General features: G+C 39.0%; 1 protein-coding gene across 4 annotated transcripts in view; it reads right to left on the reverse strand.

Moving 5' to 3' along the window:
• The window catches only part of zc3h18 (zinc finger CCCH-type containing 18), a 31682-nt gene that overhangs the window by 12480 nt on the left and 778 nt on the right, over nucleotides 1–18424 (reverse strand). For all 4 annotated transcript variants that reach the window (XM_088298591.1, XM_088298590.1, XM_088298588.1 and 1 more), the window contains exons 2-11: nucleotides 17176–18128; nucleotides 16837–16921; nucleotides 13611–13759; nucleotides 9528–9623; nucleotides 8496–8638; nucleotides 7610–7639; nucleotides 7341–7455; nucleotides 6364–6629; nucleotides 1945–2130; nucleotides 1621–1746 (exon numbers count right to left, since the gene is read on the reverse strand). In XM_088298591.1, coding sequence (XP_088154717.1) covers nucleotides 1621–1746; nucleotides 1945–2130; nucleotides 6364–6629; nucleotides 7341–7455; nucleotides 7610–7639; nucleotides 8496–8638; nucleotides 9528–9623; nucleotides 13611–13759; nucleotides 16837–16921; nucleotides 17176–18114 — 2135 coding nt within the window. In that variant the 5' untranslated portion in view covers nucleotides 18115–18128. The remainder of the gene's footprint in view (nucleotides 1–1620; nucleotides 1747–1944; nucleotides 2131–6363; nucleotides 6630–7340; nucleotides 7456–7609; nucleotides 7640–8495; nucleotides 8639–9527; nucleotides 9624–13610; nucleotides 13760–16836; nucleotides 16922–17175; nucleotides 18129–18424) is intronic.

The following is an 18424-nucleotide window of genomic DNA, read 5'->3' on the forward strand; positions in this document are numbered from 1 at the left end:
TGAGGGTTTTCTGGGAACGTCTGGCAGAATCCCCTGTCAAAAAGAGTTTCAACTCCTGCCTCCGGCTGAACTTTGCCCACGTCCCGGCGGAGGCAGGGGACATTGAGTCAGAGTGGACCATGTTCCGCGCCTCCGTTGTTGTGGCGGCTGACCAGAGCTGTGGCCGTATGCAAAGGTATGTGTAATGTGCATTGTTGAAATGTCATTGTTAAGTAAATAATTTTCTGAGTGATTTATTATTTGAAGCATTAAATATTAAATATAGAGTAAACAATCCTATGCGCAGTCCTGCTGTAATGTTCCTGACATAATTTTAAATTAGGAAAATTAACATAAATTGTTCAGAAAGTGGGCCCCATGGTGGACGACTCGTTAGCACGATGGCCTAACAGTGCAGAGGTCGTGGGATAGATTCTGGCTCCGGCCTTACTGCGTGTGTTGTGTGCATGTTCTCCCCGTGCCTGCGTGGGTTTCTTCCAGTTCCTCCCACATTCCAAAAACATGCACGACAGGTTGATTGGACACTCTAAATTGTCCCTTGGAGTGAGTGTGAGTGCAGATGGTCATTTGTCTTATTGTGCCCTGCGATTGGCTGGCAGTGTACCCGGTGAACCCCGCCTACTGCCGAAGACAGCCGGGATAGGCTCCAGCACTCTCGCAACCCTCGTGAGGAAAGGCGGAACACATAATGGATGGATGGATGTTCAGGAAGTGAATTTATGTCAATTGCCAGCCCAGTGAATTTGATTCAGACATAATTTTTTCTAACTTTAGCACTGGTGGGACCAAGAAAAAAAGAAGTTGGGCACGCCAGTTTACAACCAGTCCAAAATTAGAGCGCTGCTTTAATTTATTTTTCGATTATTTTATTTGAGTGCAGTACATTCTCATGTTTGGGGTTGAATTCATGTAACCCAAATTTTTGGAATAAATGACTCATACTTTCTCATACATACCGTTGCTTACTATTTTTTATTAATTTTAATAGGATAGCTTGATCAAGTCGCTTCTAACAATTCTCACCCACACACACACACACACACCCCCGCAGACACCCCCACACACAAAAATAAACGCATATCCTTCCTGCTGATATCGTGTTGGATGATATCGTATTGGACATTACTCCGGGCCGCAATAACAGAATCGGCTCAGAAGTAGAAAAAGTTGTATTGGGACACTCCTAATTTAAATAATGTAATTTATTGTATAAGCCACGACTGTTCTAATTAGAAAGATATTAGTACATTTGGATTATTTTGTAGCTTTGTGAACTTAAAATAAATAAAATAAAATACGAAAAACCTGTCTTTCTCACCTAATACCGGATCAGCTGAAATTCACATAATCTGCCCCGATTTCTGATCACATGATTAGATCGGGACATCTCTATCGAATATGATACTAACTTTTTTTCTGTTTGCAAACACAGCAGTCCTCAATTTGTTGTGTGGGTGTGTGTTGTTAACTGCAATTTTATTTGTAATGCATTACTTCCTTCGCTTTTGTGTTGCGTTTTTGTGTGTTGTATTATTTATGTAGTTTTGTGAGCAGTTACATGAAATAAAGTGGCACAGACGATGTACAAAATTATTCAAAGGCTCAGTGAGGCAAACAAACCTAGAGCGGCTACCACTGAATGAGCTGCGACGGGAGGAGTGGCTGGTATAGGAACTGAATGAGGTGGAGCGGCTGCGGGAGCGAGACGACCCAGAGCCTGTGTAGGACGAAGAGCGAGACGAAGACCTGCAGCAGACAAACAGTGTAATATTGCCTAAATTAAAGAACAAAGAAACAGACAAACTGAAAGCTACATGGGAGATTGCCTGAAACGCTTGATAGCTGTCAAAGAATCTCATCATTTGATGGATGCAATAAAGAAAAAAAAATATTCAATGAGGTTTCATCATGTTAATGAGTATGCTGACTTGTAGGAGCTCATACCGGGAAGAGTTTGACGGAGAAACAGAAGAACCCGAATGACGATTTCTTCGCCGACCTCGGGGAGGGGAGCCCAGACTAGATCTTCTTCTGGGGGATTTTGACCGACGCCACGGATCCTTCCATTCATCTGGTTGTCTCATTGCTGGCACAAGCTCTTTCTTTGTGGGAGGAGGCTCCATTGGTCGGCTGAGAAGATGGAAAACATAAGAAATGTCTGAAAAGGTGCAAGTTTGTATAAATATTTCTTGAAATGCTACAGACTAATAAGATAGCATGTAAATGATTTTCTTATGTTTCAACAGTTTCTGAACAAATGAATTACTTTTAAGCCAGTTCGACAAATTCAAAGATTGTTTAAAAGCTAAATGGTATATACATAATGATATTGGCTTCACAGATAGTCGCCATAAAATAGCTACTGTTTTGTTTGTTTAATAACAATCAGTGACCGACATCCTACATGCACTGGCGCCGGGTCGATGTTACAATTTGGAAAATTTCGCATTATTCTCATAAATCTATATTATTTTCCAGTTCAGAGTGTGGATGATATTTTTTTATATTGACCAACCTAAAGTGGTAAAAGTGGCTTGTTCTCTTTGATGGATGCAATGTTGATGGCTGAGCCAACGCGGCATTTTTTTGGGGTCTCCTGATAACTAATGATTTTGGAGCAGGGGTCTCCAACCCAAGGCTCCAGAGCCACATGATGCTATTTCATCCTTGTGCTGCAGCCCTGTGATTTTGGACAATAATGAGTACCAAATAAATAAACGGACGGCGCGCTCCTTTCCTCTATGTAAGCAGCGTGTCATCAGAAAGTGCTCCCAGTCAGTCCAGTGGAGCGCTCATGAATGTCACACCTTTACATATTTTGGAACTCGATACACACCATCGGATTATAAGGCACCCGTCCATACTATTAGGTGCGTTGCGAAAGTACGGTACTTCATCTAAAATCAAACTCCAGTAGTTTGTTGGTTTTCTAAATGCAATTGTAAATATGAAAATTATGGTTTTAAAACGTTTTTAGATTGTTTTGTTTTTTTTTGTCGCTGATATTTCACTTGCGCTGATGTATGACGCCTGACGCCAGCATTTAATCTACATTTGACCCCGGTTGGTATACCAGGAATCCAAGGAAAGAAATGTTTGTGAATAAAACAGAACACTAAATAAATATGGATCATGAGCCACAGGTGCATGCCAAAAAAAATTGAATATCGAGGGAAATTCCATTTATTTCAATCACTTGTTTAAAAAAACTTACGTTATATTAGTTCACTTAAAGTAAAATATTTCAAGCCTTATTGTTTCAATTTTGATTATTATCGCAGAAGGACACAAAAATATAAAATCCAGTGTTTTAAAAAAATTCAACATTGTAGGCTCCAATCTTCCCAATCTTGTCAGCTAGTTAATGCAAAACAACCACAGAGGTTTTCCTCAGACTTTACATGGCCTCAGTCTGGTTTAGCAGGCTTCAGAATTGGGAGGAAGACTGCTGACTTGACGGTTGTTCAGAAAACCATCATTAAGTGAAAAGATCTCCCAAAAAAGCATCCCAAAATACATGAACAGCGGGTTAAGAGGAAGTGGAAAAAGTGGCCGGAAAAGGTGTAGAAGTGACAGTGATGTAAGTCTTTAAATATTTCATTCTGTCTGTCATGAACTAATATAATAACTAATATATATCATGGTGGAGCGGTCAAAGTTGTTTCGTTGTACAGAGCGGGAACTGTTTGAGTTTGCCCTACTGCGGGCTTTGCTATGGCTTCCGGGTTCCGGATATCGGAATTTCCGTTGTGAGGAATCGATTGTTAATGTAATGTATTAGTAGAAAATTTAATGCATACGTTTTTTTTCCGGGTGAGGAAATTTCCGTTTGACAGAGGTCCGTAGGTGGGAATACGTACTGTATTTATTTATTTGTTTGCATGCACCTGTATATTAAAAACAAACATAGCTACCATAGCCTCACGGCTGTAGCTTACAATCATGTGTTAAGCTGTCAACCCTGATCTTCTGGCGCTAAACGATGAGGTAGCATCAATCTAAATATTGATTGGAGGAAATTAAAATATTCCTGTGATTTCCACCGCTTGTGTCTCAAAAGCTTTAACCAGTGTAACCAAAGTAAAGCAAAAGCATTTTTGCATGTCTTGGTTGATTGCTACAAGTCAGCCCATTTAAACTTAGCACTACACTACACCAGGAAGAACTGAAAATTAAACTAGATAAACATCATCTTGAGATGTAGTAATTATGTCATCCGGCACAGATGTGCTGCCACATTGTCTTTGCATAGTAAGTAAATGACTAGCGGTAAACGATAGATTCCACAAGTGTGAGGCAAGAGCAAACAGATGACTCACCAGTCAACACTAAACCTAAAAATAGAAACTCAAGCTATTTTTAGGATCTGTTCATTGGGTAAATCATTTACTTTGCTTAAGGCTCAATAAATCAATGTTGTTGTTTTTTTTTTAGCAAGTAAACAATGTAAATGAAATGATGTTTTCACAACTTGTCAAAGTAATGAAATTACTTCATGAGGCTTCAGGAAAAAAATCCAGTCTGAAGTGAACACTTTATAGTTAAATAAATATTGCATTACATTTGTGTGAAAAAGCTAAGATGAGTGTAATTAAACTTTACCCAATAATACACTATTATAAATGAGGCAACACCAATACATAGCTTTGAGAACAAATATTGCAGAGGCAAAAAAGGCGGGGGAGTTGTATATTTCAAGACGCTGGGTTCAAAGTTTGGGGGGAAAAACAGTACTCAAATAAAAATCAGGAAAATACAATCTGTGAGAGCAATTTTTTGGATGAGTGAAAGGTCCATTTATTTAGGTCAAGCTGGCCACGAGATAATACTATATTATTTAAAACAATGTACTTCTCAAACTAAATAAAAATACAAACTTGGGAAAAAAAAGTTTGTTTCTATTTTGACTAGAACAAATCTTTTTAAAACAATTTCTTTTCTCTCTGTCCTCGAAACCGAAGTGTGATTATTTTTTTCAAGGTCCTTTTCAAAAAAACAACATGAAATATTGTATCGACTATAACATTAAGCAGTTGTTCAGAAACTTTGTTGGACCTGTGTGGCCTCAAACCTTTTTGTCTGACCATGAGTATCCCCAATCTGAGACATGTCGATAACGCTCCAAAAGTACAATGCAACACAACTGATCATCAAATTAAATCATTCTATCAGTCATTAATTTGATTTTAAACATTTTATTCTTTGACATTGTCGGGGGGATTGAACATGATTTGCAAATCGTTGCTTCCTGTTTTTATAATGTTTGACAACGTCCCAAATTGGATTGGATTTTTACAAAGTTAACATAGTATTTCCCCCATTTGGGTTGGGCAATTATGAAAAAAATTATAATGACGATTATTTTGACAGATAATGACATCATGATGAATGAACATGATTAGTCATTGACTTCAAAACTTTTTATTGTTTCACCTACCAAAACTCAACTTTAAATATGACTACAAATAACAACCAGAAAATGAATTAGTACCAATGTAAAATAATAACATTATGGCATTAAAATGATAGCATTGATAATAAATAAATACAAAACAACTTTATTTATATAGCGCATTTATACTGGCTGTTCCTGCCTTGGCATACGAGTTGTAATAAAAACTATATAATGTTACCGGGATTCAAATTCCTCTGCCTCATTTAAATTAACACTTGGGCCTAATACCACTGTATTTTAACCTAAGTTGGTTTACTTGGAGGGCTACATATTTTTGTGGTACTTGGGTGTACACTGTGCATAATTCCAATAAAAGGCAACTGATACATATTTCAAGAAATGGTATATGTGATACTGCTCAAGGATGGTTTGATTTTAAAGTGGGCTAATTTGACTTTGTTTGATTCAGTGGGATTTCGATTTGCCTCGAAATGGCAAGGCCTCCTTCAAGAGGTTATGATGCAATGAGTTTTTTGTCATTTGTTTACATATGAATGAACTTATCAGTACTCCTTCAAATAAATCGTCACAATAAAAGACAATTCAATACGTATCTCTACACATTATAGTTGAATGATACGATTCTGTTAAAATCTATAGAATCGCATCGCTTAAATCAAAACAGACTTTCTGATTAAAATAGTTTTTTGTTACTCCCCTAGTAATTTTTACAACTACGGTCATAACCCATTGATTTGATATTTTATAATTTAAATGATTAAAACAAACATTAATACCAATCAAGTCTTTCAAGACAGTCTCAAGTCAGTTTTAGTTTCTGTCCTGTCCAGTCACAATTTATCAAAACATAGACTCAAGTCGACTCCAGCCCAAGTCACAGTTCCACAAGTCACCATCACGTTTCTTTGTTATTGTTGATAGGTTGACCATGTTGAATTTTTACTTACTTGGGTGGCATAATTAAAGGTGACTGAGGTTTGAGTTTGTTGTCATCTTTTTTCTCCCGCATGTCTCGAGGAGGACGCATCTTTGGTCTCTCCTTCTCATCTCTCTTTATCCTGTCCCTCTCCCATTCCTCTTTCCGTCTCATTCGCTCCTTCTCCCGCTCTTTCTCCCGCTCTCGTTCCCTCTGCCTGCGCTCCCTCTCTCGGTGATCCCTCTCCCGCTCTCGATCTCTGTGCCTCTCCCGAGGGTCCCGTTCCCTTTCACGCTCCTAGAATGATGACAAAGTATTTAAGAGAAATGTTTTTTTTGTTTTTTTTTTAAATGTACAGGATTAGATCAACATGGGATTGACATCTGCTGTCATGCTAGGCCAAAAAGATGTTCGAGAATGGGTCATTTTTGTATCTAGTCAGGATTACACAACTGAGGTGCAATGTTATGCAGACCAAAAGGGTTTTGTTCAGGCCCTGGGAGGAATTTACATGTTCTTCCTTTGCTTGTGTACATTCTCTCGGGATGCTTGAATTTAAGATTATAAGTAGCCTGATGTGTGGTCAAATAAACTCACAGTAAAGCAGCTGTCTTGAAGGGCTCACTAACTGAATGAGTTCTGTAGCAACACACTTTTGGTGTGATCACCCTTCTCTCATCTGGGTTATTCTTGCCTGCAGTCATGTTACTTTGCAAACATCAGTCCTTCAAAGGGTAATCACCCCCAAATCAACTTTTTTTTGCTGTTAAACAGTATAACAAGACATGTCATGGACATTTTTATGAAATTTTAGTGCATATTTGTTTAAATCTTGAATTTGGGGCAAAACCCTTCTATGTGGCGTCATCTTCAGGTTCAACAATGTAGTGCATGCAAATTTGGCTTTCTGTCCTCTGATTAGACTAGCATGGAATGCTGACCACACTATGTGAGCTCAAAACAGATTAGCAGCTTGCATAAATCACTGCACGAAAGGAGGGTACTTACATTATAGTGGTAAGGAAGAGGAGCTTCCGTATACTGCACTCTGAAGTTTTCATACTGCCCACCTCGCCATAGGGCCTCCATTTCATAATCATAGTATGGATCAGCATATTGCTCACTGCAAACACATTACAGAAATGTAATAGACTCAATAAAAGTATTGCTACATTCACATTTGAGTTAAAGGCTGATTAACGGTGCAACAACAAGTAATTAACTGTAACAACTGGGAGGATAAAGCAAACTTTCAAGAAGCAATAGTCCATACCTACCCATATATTGGCTCTCTGACGTCCATTTCTCTAGAAGTGCAAATCAAATGTTAATGAAGAAAATTATCCCATTGGCATAATGTTTAAAACACACACACAACCCCCCCAAAACAAGTTTTTAAGTAGTATTCAGAAAAACTCATCATTGGAGAAACTTGTGTTATTTGTAGGGGTGTCCCGATCAAACACTTTTTTGCACAGTGTGAATCTTTGGTTCCAAGTATCTGCCCAAAGCTCGGCGAAGCGTTACGAAAAAAAAAGAACACACTTCAAAATTATCAAAAAATATAGAAATGTAAATATCAAAATGTACTTTCATGCTTTTGTCATATATGAATATGTATATTATATGCGTCATTCTACCATCCACGCCTGGGTGTCGGCCAACTCCTGAGACTTAACAAAACTTGAGCATAGCTAAATGTCCAAAAACTACAACCACCAGGGTTTGTGTGCGTATTCATGCTCTTGTCCATGTCAGCCTGTCTAAGTGATGAAGGCACTGGCATGGTGTTATTTATTTCGTGGAGGTGATCATGATTTTTGCACATTTGATTCAAAATATGGTGCAGAACAAGATTATATTTTCACAGGTTGATGGGGACAAGAGTAATAATGTGCATTTGAATTTAGGTGGGGATTGGTCACCATTACAGACAACAGAACCGACAAACCAAGAAATATTAGAAGGCTTGCCTCCCTGCAGACACCCAAGCTCCAAAATTGTTGCAAACCCCATCCCAAAAAAGACCTTAAACCAGTTTTAGGGGGTTGAACTTTAGTCAGGTTCCCATCTCAGAACACCCCGGTGAACATTTAAAGTGGTTACATTTAAAGGACTCATTTTAAATGAGGAATTAGTGCATTAAATGCTGGTATATCATACTCTCTGATTATGCGGTAGCTACGTTCCCTGAAGAAGTCGTTCTCCTTGTCAAATTCTCTCTCATCTTCTCCAATAGTCACATTGAAACGTTTCTCCTCAAAGTCGGGCTCCTGTTCCTTTCGGATGGTGGCTTTCTTCAACATCTACAGGACACAAACAAGTAAGCACAATTTGTTTAAAACATGAGCATAGCCATGTCTAAGCACATGGTGGTGGTTCCCAAAGCACACTTGCCCAACGTCAGGTGTCAAGATGTCATGGAGCGAGCATTATTACCAAATATTCTACTCACTTCTGAATTTAACAAACATAAAATCATCAGAAATGATAGTGGTGGTGTCTTGACCTTGAGATAATATCCATCTGAGGCAAAATGCTAATCCTAAATTTTGGTCAATTGTGTCTGTCAACTACAAACGCTTATTTGAAACTGATAATTCTTTCAAACTATAGTCAATGGACTACACAACACAGACATGACTGTCATTGTTTTGAGATGTCACTCTCTTTAAGTAATTAAGAATACTGATACATTTGAGTAGAAAAGCAAATGATTTCTGGTATTTATTTGTTTTAGTCATTTAACTTATTAGTTTTATTATTATATCTATTATTTTAATATTAATTTTTTTTCCACATTGTATGCAGTAGACTGATCCTGGACCGCAACATTTTTTGCATTATATGCAGAGGACTGACCCTGGACCTCAAAATTAAAGAATCAAACTAGATGTAGCAGGTAAAATAACCAACAGCTTTGGCTAAATGCTGCACTAATGAAAGTCTGCAAAACAGGTCAGCATTGCTTGGCATAGTGAATGAATATTAATTATTTACATCATGTTCTCCAGGCCAGTTGGGAATTACCATTGCCCATCTTCAACCGCCCATCTTTTCTAATTGAATTTATTTTAAAAATGGTGATCTGCTATTTCAGTTGCCTACATGAGACTTGCAAATCACACAACGGTGGTGCTGCCCATCCAAACCATGTAAGTGATTTATCCAGTTTTGACACATGGTGATAATTACCTCTTTGGCATGCCTGAGGCCCCTCTCCCAGGCACTTTCCACAGGAGGTTCGACGGGAGGCGGAGGAGGAGGGAGCTCCTCAACTGCAGGTGCAGCCTGAAAGGCAACAAATTAAAGTATGCTCTTGAGTGAAAACCTGGAGGAAACCACGCAGGCACGGGGAGAACATGCAAACTCCTCACAGGAAGGCCGGAACTGGAATCGAACCCACAACCTCTGCACTGTGAGGCCATCGTGCTAACCAGTCGGCCACCATTTCAATCATCATTTCACATTTAGCGTCATTGTATTGTATTATTTAAACCTTTAAGAAAATATTACTTTTATGGTGTAAAAATGATCAATAAAAACTGCTTAAAATATGCATTGATTTAAAAAAAAAAAAAAGAATCAATTCACACCCCAGGTTAATCTCTCTGCCCCTCTCACTCCCTCCGTGTGTTCAGCCTCATCTAGACAGGCTTTAAAAAAAAATAAAAATATAAAATATTGTCACCCTCTCCATGTAGGAAAAAAAATCCATCTAAACTAGGATTGGTCGATATTCAAATTTTGACACAATATCACCATCTTCTCATTATACAGGGGTGTACAATAATACTGTTTCTAATTTTAGATAGAGCGTATTTTTACGACCATGAGGCACACCTTACATTTTCACCAAAATGGACGAGGTGCCTTATAACGTGGCGGAGCGCCTCATTTGTGTACAGAGTTCCAAAATCTGTAAATTTGGTGTAACTTTCATGAGCGCGCCACTAGACAAGGAGCTTTTTACCAGATGACACGCTGCTTATACAAAGGAATCAGAAATCCCTTTATTGTCATTGTACACAAGCGTGCAACGAGATTAGAGGAAAAAGATGGTTATTTTGCATCGATATCCAATGTCCACGATGTCCTGGCGGGTATATCGATGCTGTGCCTCAGTTGGTGCCAATAAGACCAAGCAAACACAAATAAAAAGCAATAAGGAGCACTGGGAGGGAGAGCCGTCAGCCGCTGCGTCTATGCGCGCCACCATCGGACATTACTTATCCAGTCATACTCCTATGAGGAATTTTAATTTCTCCTCCTACACAGAAACCGTCATTTATTTACTTAAACTTTGTTATCTGTTGAAATCAGTACAACAATAACAACCATGTCCTTATAGAGCATGTTCATGTTGAAACATGATGGGTGCGCACAAACTGTCTTTTACAACTTACGTTTCAAAAGTGGAGAGTATATATTTTATTTTTTTACGTGCTATTTGTGATTTAAGGTAACTTAAACTGAGATACTTTGTATACAACTGCTGCTTTGCCATGCACAATACTATTTGATGAAATCTTGAGCGTTTGTTATGTCAATGTAAAAATGTAATTATCTCTATTGCTTCACCAAGTACATTGGGAAAAGGCAAGAAGAGCTTCTCCAGTATTGCCAGGTCTGTTGTTAACTGACTCCTACAGTTTCCTCCCCTTTCATTCCCTCTCTGTTCAGTTACAGCATGGAAAAAGTAGGTGCAACAATTATGAAACTTTGTGCCTTTTCAATGGCGTCAACTGCTGTTTGCAGGATTGCTCAAACAACTGACTGACAAGATGAAGCAAAACATTGGAGGACCACCCTCACACGAGACTTACAGAAACAGATCTTCATGCGTTTGTTTCAGGTGCTTGTGATCTAGCAGGCTGTGGAGGACGCAGCAGAAGTGTCTGGTGACAGGGGGTAACTAAGTACTGACAGGGTTTGGATACTAAACCAAAGCATGCATTCTTTTGATGGGATTAATATTTGCCCTCATCTGCTTGTATCCCATAACGCTCAAGAACACCTCCCAAGTATACCAAAATACTTTGAAGGAGCAAAGGTCCCCTGCTTAAAAAACAAGATGCATGAAAGTTCTTGCAGACTAATGATGAATAAAAAAATTCAATCAGATTACTAAATCATTCGAGGGGTCCATTTTGCATTCAAATCATTTATTGGTAGGCCTGCCGCGATAAGACATTTTTGCAGATGACACATTTACCCCAAAACTATCACAAACAATGGCATCATTTGGTCTTTGTTGTTTTTTTTTTTAAATGGCAGATATACTGATGAAGTTAGAGCTGAAATAAAGTGTGCATCCTTGTTAAGTGCAAATATCTTTGCATTGAAATGTAGAAGAAAAAATGTTAACCAAATGTGGACATCAGCGGATTTGGCTCAACACCAGTGATGTACTTTCTATGTGCTGTATTAAAAGGCCACTTGGATGAGCTCAACATTGACAGTTATATAACAGGTTTGCATGTAAAAATGGCATCAGTACTAAATTCCACAGGTGTGATTGTGAGCGCATTTGTCTTTGGGTGCCCTGCGATTGGCTCGCAACCAGTTCAGGGTGTACACCGCCTATTAGGAGTGTGACAATATCTCGATATGATGATACATCACGATATTTTGTCTTCCGATCGATTATCGATAAGCCTACGCCACGTATCGCTATTTTAAAAGAATATAAAGATTCCTATAAACGCTCCTTCATTGTTTATTGAGCCATTACTTGGTGGTCCACTAGGGGCGTGCCTCAGAGGAGCGGCGGGGATGCGGGCTAAAGTTTCCAGGCGAAGAAGACAATTGGAGCGAGTTAAAAAAAAGAAAAGTTAAATAATGCGCCGGCATCACACAAGTCAAAGCCATGGCTGCATTTTGGATTTTACAGTAGTGCGGATAAAGCTAAGCTGGCGAAGGACTTTGCTGTGCAAAGAACTGTTTCACAAAGGTAAGGTACACTGGAAACACGACGAATATGCACAGCCACTTGCAGCAACACCACGCAGCGCTCGTCGCAAGCCAAAAAGCCGCCCTTGGCAGTTTGCCTCCCGGCCAGACCAGTGTGGGTTCTCTGCTGCAAGCAAAACTCTCTTAATTCTGCCAGGGCAACGCCTATCACGCACAGCATCTCTGCGTATATTATCAAGGGTCTCCGCCCGTATAGCATAGTTGAGAATTATGGTTTTCGCTACATGATGCGCACTCTAGAGCTTCGCTACGAAATACCCAGTCGAAAACATTTCACTGAGAAAACAGGAGAGGCAGAGCATGCTCACTTCTCAATAATTTCCAGAAAGAGCCTCTGTTGTAAACCAATCTGTAGCTCATGCTGGCCATGTGTACGGCTGGATGCACACTCATATGAACAACACTGAGTTTCTGAATGCTCGTCGTGAAGCAGTGCACACTCAACTCACCCGTAATTAGGGAACGGGAATTTTGGGTGCGAGTCCGAGGTTTCTGATCTTGGTATAGTTTTTTGTCAAATACATTTCCCCAAAAAAATGCGACTGATACCACAGAGCAACGTATACATTTGGATTTTTTAAGCGGTGTGACTTGTGTGAAAATACAGCAATAATTTTGGTGTGGAGCCAGTGTTTTATGACAGACATCTTCTGGCCCCCTACATGTAATAAATACTACTAATAGCCACTTGAATGAGAGAAAGAGACTCGGGCTGGGCGATATGGCTGAAAACTATATTGTGACGCATGTATGTCATCGGTCGTTATGTAATGAATTATTATTATTAATTCTATTTCTTTTTTTGCTATTGAAAATAAAGGGAAAAGGGTTGAATTCTGATTTGTTTTATTTTAAAATGTAACATTTAACCTTCAAAATGAACTACAAAAAAGTAAAATGCACGCCGGCTTCCCTTGCAACGGAACTACGGGCTGTTTTGTCCGCTGAGGGTGCTTGTTAGCGGCTTAACTGTTACGTACGCCCGCCTGCTTCTCCGGAGTACTCGTGTGATGGAACTGAGGGACGTTTCCTCAAGTCGGCCGGTATGTCCACCTTTTGCCACCCGTTTTTTTTTTTGTTTGTTTTGAGTCACACTAGCTCAGCGCCGCATGCGTAAGCCTCAGGTCCTATTTCCTCAATGGGAGGGAGTTTGTGACGAGTTGGGCAGTGATAGGTCGAATCTGCTCCGTTGTGGGTTTTTTTAATCGATAATTTATCAACACCATTTTCTATTGATATCAATCACCCAACTATCGCGATACATATCGATATTGAATTATCGCCACAGCCTTAAAAGACACTTACCCAGGAGTTGTTGGGTATAAGCGGTAGGGGTCCTCCAGGCTGTGCTCCATTTGGTGAGAAGAGGTCTGGCTTGGTGATGAGGGAATAGTTACCTTTGTCATTGACACCAGGGTGAATAAACCGACAGTTCATACCCCAAGTACAATTTCCTGGTGGAACAAAATAGTGCTTCAGATTTCATAAGAAATGACCACATACCAGTTTGTTACAAGAGATTATTGCAAAAATTAGATTAGTGTCAGGAGTGATTCATCACCTGCAATTAATACACACTTTTGAGCTCTTTGTACAACACAGATTGAAAATACGATATTATCAATCAATGAACTGCAAGTGTGGAGGAGGGCGGGGAAGTACATATCGGATCAAAACCATTTATTGTCGAGAAAGAAATAATGAATGTAAGTAACAGATATAATTTTATAGTAAAATGACAAAACAATGTTGTAATAAAATTGTCTGTACTTAAAGAAATGTTTACCATGTTACTCCAACACACAGTTATGGGGAGAGTGTTGGGTTGGAGCACTACAAGACTAGGATCGACTCTGATTGTCCTCCGAGTGTCAATAATACAGTATAACGCATTTCCCATAGTGCAGTTGGATGGGACTTCAATTTCTACATCCAAACATATTTATCATTTGAAAGGGAACCCCCTGCTGCGTAAGATTACAAAATACAGACTGGTTAAAAAAAAGGAACAAATTCTCTTAAATTCTCATATTGTGACTGTGACATTCATGACACTGCTCCTCTCACTGGTAGCCAAAGAACTTAATTACCAAACTGACAATGACAGTTGAGCATATGTAACCTTATAGCTAAATTGCAATAGCAACACTGAGGAAATAGATCATTTTTTTTTCCTCAAAATCAGAAAAGCGTTCTTGTCATCATGTTTGCAAAATGGAAAGTGAAAAGTATTAAATCATGTGAAAACAATTTCTTTAAATTCAACTCCTTTAATTGTGGAATCTCAAATGTTATTACCTCTAATTTCCTTAGTTCTCCATGAAAACAGGCAAATTATCGCTTGCGTTTCGAATAAGACATTAATGGCCATCAATATCTTGGACTGCTCAGAAACTGAGTAAGATATTTTCCTATTTTCTGACATGTTTCCAATCAAATCCTAACTTGGTCATTCCCAAATTTATAGTCCCAGGACCCAATTTGAAATCTGGACATCCTGAGGCCCACCAAATGCTTTAACCCCAAATTTGATCAATATATTAGACCAATAAGATCAATAGTTCCTTATACATTTATTACAATATACACACATTTACATATACAGGACCCCCCGTAATTATTGTCAGCCATGGTTAGTTAAGATGTGTAAAAGTAGGACTGGGTAAAAAAAAAAAAAAAGTCGACTAAGTCGGTTGTAAACGCATTCCTTGAAACTGTTTTAATATTTTTACAAAACATAATTGTGGCAGCTGAGACCAATAATTGGCCACTCTCATGTTTCCGCACTGATGTTTATTGCTGACTTTTGCAGCCGAGAATAAGATGATGCCTTGGTTTTGTGGTAAAGTGGAGTTGGCGGAGATTGGAGACAAAACACAGAAATGCGACCCGCATGATGACGAGTTGGCAGCTGCTTTGGCGGCTGCTCGGTAGAACACTGCTGCCAGAGGTAAAAACAACATAGCTTTAAATTAAGGACGTCTCAATAAAAAAAAATTCCAGTTGTGACCGAGTCACCTGATCTTGGGGATCAGCCGATCCGAGACCTCGGCAATGTATCAAGTAGAGAGAGAGAGGGGGGAAAAAAGAGTGCATTCAAATTGTCTTAAGTCAAGAAATATACATTTCCCCCTTTTTTCTGCACATTAACTCATTCACTACCATTGATGGCTAAACACGTCAAAGATCCATTTTTTTTTTACTCGGCTGGTAGTATAAACGAAAGCATCAAAAATTAAAAAAAACAAAAAAAAAACAAAAACAGTGAACGAGCCAGCAGTGTGTGTGTTGGGGGGATTACTTGAGCAGTTGATAAAATAATCGATGGAATACTCTCAAACTGAAAATTAAGGCTGCACGATATTGCAATACGATAAACATGCAATATCTGATATGGGTGTTGAATATTGCAATCTTTAATATGTACCTAAAGAAATTAAATTTTCATTATTAAATGAAAGAAATACATTTTACGTGCAGCAAAATAAGAAGGCTCAACGTATTCTATATAAATATGTGCCGGCTTTCAATGTCCAAACACAAGACAGTAAATTTGGGATTAAAAAGGTTTTCAGACGCACATTGCATTAATCAGTCATTGGTAGGAAATTCCAATGGCTATTTATTGTGATCCAAACAAATTCCAAAAAAAGGATTCACAATTCCTAATGGATACGCTTGAGCAATGACTGTCCGGTGTCCAAGTGAAATGAGCATTATAACTGTGGCTGTAAGTGTGGCCGTAAGTGTTTGAAAAACTATAGGATCACCGCGTCTAAGTGCATAGCAAAAAAAATAATACAAAAAACACTGACTTTGCTTTTTGACATCCATTTAAACACACCTGATACGTGCACGTCAATGAGTGAACAACCTGTGAGCCTGTCATGCAATTAACAACACATAGGGGGAGCAATCATTCCAAATACTAAAAATGACAAAAGAACAATATACAATATTAAATTGAACCTAATGTAAAATAAAAATGTGCCCAAAGACAGCTGGGATAAGCCACAGCACGCCTGCAACTCTTGTGAAAAACGGATTGGATAATTGATGGCTAAATCTTAATTTGGGCCCCCCATACCAAAGCACACACACACAGACACAGAATAATGCACTTGAATTAAAGGTTGGATTTTCCTTTTTTTTTTATTTGGGTCCCATACGATTCAGACAAAAAACAAATTAGAAGCTTAAAAAAGATCTAATACAAGATCATAAAAGGATATTACCAATTTGTATCAAAGTTCTCCAGAAATGTATTTATTGAATTTAAATTGACATATCTTCACCAAACTTTACCCAATTTCAGCAATCTATACATCATTGGAAAGTATTATCAATAATTAAAAAAAAAAAATGTATATCTTACGTTTGGCCCAAGTGATTTGTTTTGTGCTGGGGGGGGGTTAAGTTAATTGAGGCATTTAATCAGCTAGTTTCATAATTTACGGTAAGCATCAATTCTACAGGTTCTCTGTGCAAAAGAAGCTAGAGAGAGCGCACTATATGTTCTAACATAACTCACCTTTGATGAAGAACCTACAGATAGGACGTGGTCTGATCTTCCGATCCGAAGGATCTTTTACCTCCCCCTCCTCTAAATCATCGTCCTGCACATGAGACACAAAAACACAGCTTTAAATTTGACAGAACATTCTTCAAAGTATATGATTACCAAACAAACCAAATAACTCTTCCAAGGTATGAACTAGCCCATTCAACAAACACTGCCAACCAGAGCCTCCAAATAATAGTGAAACACATTCACATTTGTAGCGAAACATTTCCGATACTCTGTCTTTTACCGCTAACATGTACCGTAGTCAAGCCCCATGCAGTTATCAGAAAAACCCTGTCTACTTACATCAATCTCTCCTTCATCAATTTCTCCATCATCCTCATCTTTCTTCTTGTCTTTGAAGGAATCTCTGCGGATTCTGGAGTCATCCGTCTTTCTGGATTCCCCATCTTTGGGGGACGGGGGTAGGATAGGTTTCTTCTCTCGCTTCTTTAAAGTCGCGTCTTCGCTCGCCTCTTCCAAGGCTAATTTTGCATCCTCTTCTTCCTCATCGTCATGTGTGGAGATGTTGGGCTCCTCCGGGACCTCCTCATCATAATCCAGCTCATGTTCATCCAGCTCCCTGGAAACGGAGGGCGAGTCTTCCTTAATCTCTCTTGCCAGAGGAGCTCTCCCCTCTCGAGCACGCAAAATATCATTTGGCTCTTCTGCAAGGCTTTTCACTCCTTCCTCTTCCTCCTCATCAGCACCAATGTCTGCTGTATGCCTTCTGTAGTCTCCATATGCTTCTGATAAATCTCTGTTGTTTTCCGTGACAAAGTTCTTGCCTATATCTGGTTCTGATTCAGGGGACTGAGGATGGTCAAATATTTGATCATCTACATCTTCTACCTCATCCTCTGCATCCAACTCACCCTCCTGTTGACCATCGTCATTATCATCATCCTCATCCCCTTCCATTAGCAAAATGGCCTCATTTACTTGTCCCAGGCCACCAGTATCTCCTACAGGCTCCTCATCCTCTGGCTCAGAAACAAAGTCAGGTACAACCTCATCCTCTTCTCCTCCCACCACGTGTGATGCCAGACCTCCTCCTCTGATTTCAACTGTATCCTCCTCTTCATCCTCCTCTGCAAGATCTCCATTCTCTTCATAGAGTAACTCACTATCTGAGATGACCCGATCCTCTTCCTCATCAGGAGAATCCAGTAGTTCACTGTCAGAAAGGTCCTTTTCATCCACAGGAGACTGCAATGATTGGGTAGGGCTTTCAGGAGTATCCATTTGACAATATTTTACTGTCGGCAAAAAAAAGGAAAAAAAAGGACAGGATAAGGTTATACAGCATCAAAACACAACACTGAATTTTTTAAAATAAAAGTTAGCTACCATAGTAGATTTTAATAAAAAAAAAAAACGTTCTTATCATATACTAATTGTATGTGATCAGGTTAACATTATCTGGTTGTTCAAGCCTTCTGGCAATTGTAATGTTTTATTGTTTGTAAAGATATTTGAAGTAAAGCAGAATGAAATGTGGCACACAGACAGTTCAACAATTAGGGTGAAATAAATAAGGCCGCCATAATTCCAA

Source organism: Idiotropiscis lumnitzeri, chromosome 6 (genome assembly GCF_059441095.1).
Source record: "Idiotropiscis lumnitzeri isolate Australia: NSW breed Sydney's pygmy pipehorse chromosome 6, RoL_Ilum_1.0, whole genome shotgun sequence".
Classification (NCBI taxonomy): Eukaryota; Metazoa; Chordata; class Actinopteri; order Syngnathiformes; family Syngnathidae; genus Idiotropiscis; species Idiotropiscis lumnitzeri.